The sequence below is a fragment of the Echinops telfairi genome, unplaced genomic scaffold, assembly GCF_000313985.2.
Source record: "Echinops telfairi isolate 266 unplaced genomic scaffold, ASM31398v2 ScPeMD7_7466;HRSCAF=8504, whole genome shotgun sequence".
NCBI classification, from domain to species: domain Eukaryota; kingdom Metazoa; phylum Chordata; class Mammalia; order Afrosoricida; family Tenrecidae; genus Echinops; species Echinops telfairi.
The window spans coordinates 615,681-616,943 of NW_022111366.1; the positions used below are offsets into that span (position 1 = coordinate 615,681).

The 1,263-nt window shown below is 44.9% G+C and overlaps 1 protein-coding gene across 1 annotated transcript in view; it reads right to left on the bottom strand.

Moving 5' to 3' along the window:
- Positions 1-1,263, bottom strand: part of GPR89A (G protein-coupled receptor 89A) — a 28,340-nt gene that overhangs the window by 18,312 nt on the left and 8,765 nt on the right. Inside the window, exon 6 of the mRNA XM_004717268.2 lies at positions 134-214. Coding sequence (XP_004717325.1) covers positions 134-214 — 81 coding nt within the window. The remainder of the gene's footprint in view (positions 1-133; positions 215-1,263) is intronic.

Sequence of the window (1,263 nt, forward strand, 5' to 3'; positions counted from 1 at the left end):
ACACACACACACACACACACACACACACACACACACGAAAAATGAGCAAGATGGATTCCCGGCCAGCATCAATTCACAGTCAAATTCACGTTGAGAACAGTCCCGGCTACAAAACATGTGTACTGTAGCTTACCTTTTCTTTTTGCTTATGATCATGTCCATGGTTTGGAGAAGCCGCCTTTCCAGAGCTAGAATATCTGTATCAGTTACGTTCCTATAAAAAAGCACAAACTATCAAGTTTTGGGGTTCCACTCTAAAGAGCAACGCACAAATCTCCATCGTGACCGGGCCATGCTAAGTCTGTCATTGTTAGAGTATGAAGATGGCTATGATAAGGAAAATGCTTTTGCTTTCATATAGCATAGCTAATCTTTCTAGAAGCCAAGATGCACGGAGGGTAGCTGGCTCTCTTCTCTTGCTTTAAAATCCAGTGACAGTTAGGATCTATGTTTCAGAGCACTTTCTTTACGATTTCATTTCTCATGTGGTAAAAATGGGCGCGAACATCTCTGCAGTCCAACAGCCCTTCCATGCATTACTCAGCAGCACCAACTTCATTCTTCATGCTTTTTGTGCATGTATTTAACAGTTTTCCACATTGTTGTTCTGAAACAACATAAAATCTACCTACTTACTTCTAGAAGAGGGGTCGGAAAACTGCGGCTCTCGAGCCATATGTGGTTCTTTTGGTGTGTACGTGTGGTCTGAAGTGAAATTGAAATATTTTAATGGATATTATTCAGATAACGGTGACTTACTGTAAATACTTGTGTATAAGCTGACCCGAATACCAGCCAAGGCACCTAATTTTACCACAAAAACTGCATAAAAAATGTGCTGGGAGAGGGACATGTGTGATCAGAGCACACAGGAGCAAATGAAGGGGGAGAGTGGAGCACAACCTGGCCCACCAAGCCTTGAGGATGACATCCCTGCTCAGAGCAGCCAATGCACAGAGAAGACCATAAGGTCGGCTCCACTATGAGACACGACATCCCTCACTGACCCATAGCCCTATGGGGGACAACACTGGAGGCACAATGCAGCGGGAACTGCACCCGATCTGACCCTACCACACCGAGGCAAAACACTAAGGGGCATGTAACAGAACAGCAAGGGGGGCAGAGCAAGGAAGTCCGGAGGGAGTACCAAAAATAGACTTTGGGGCCAGGGCGTGGCACCCCATCAGACTTGAACGGGAAAACACTCCTAAAGGTCAACAAACAGACCTTGAACTATTTACAGGCTTTTCTTTTTTTTTT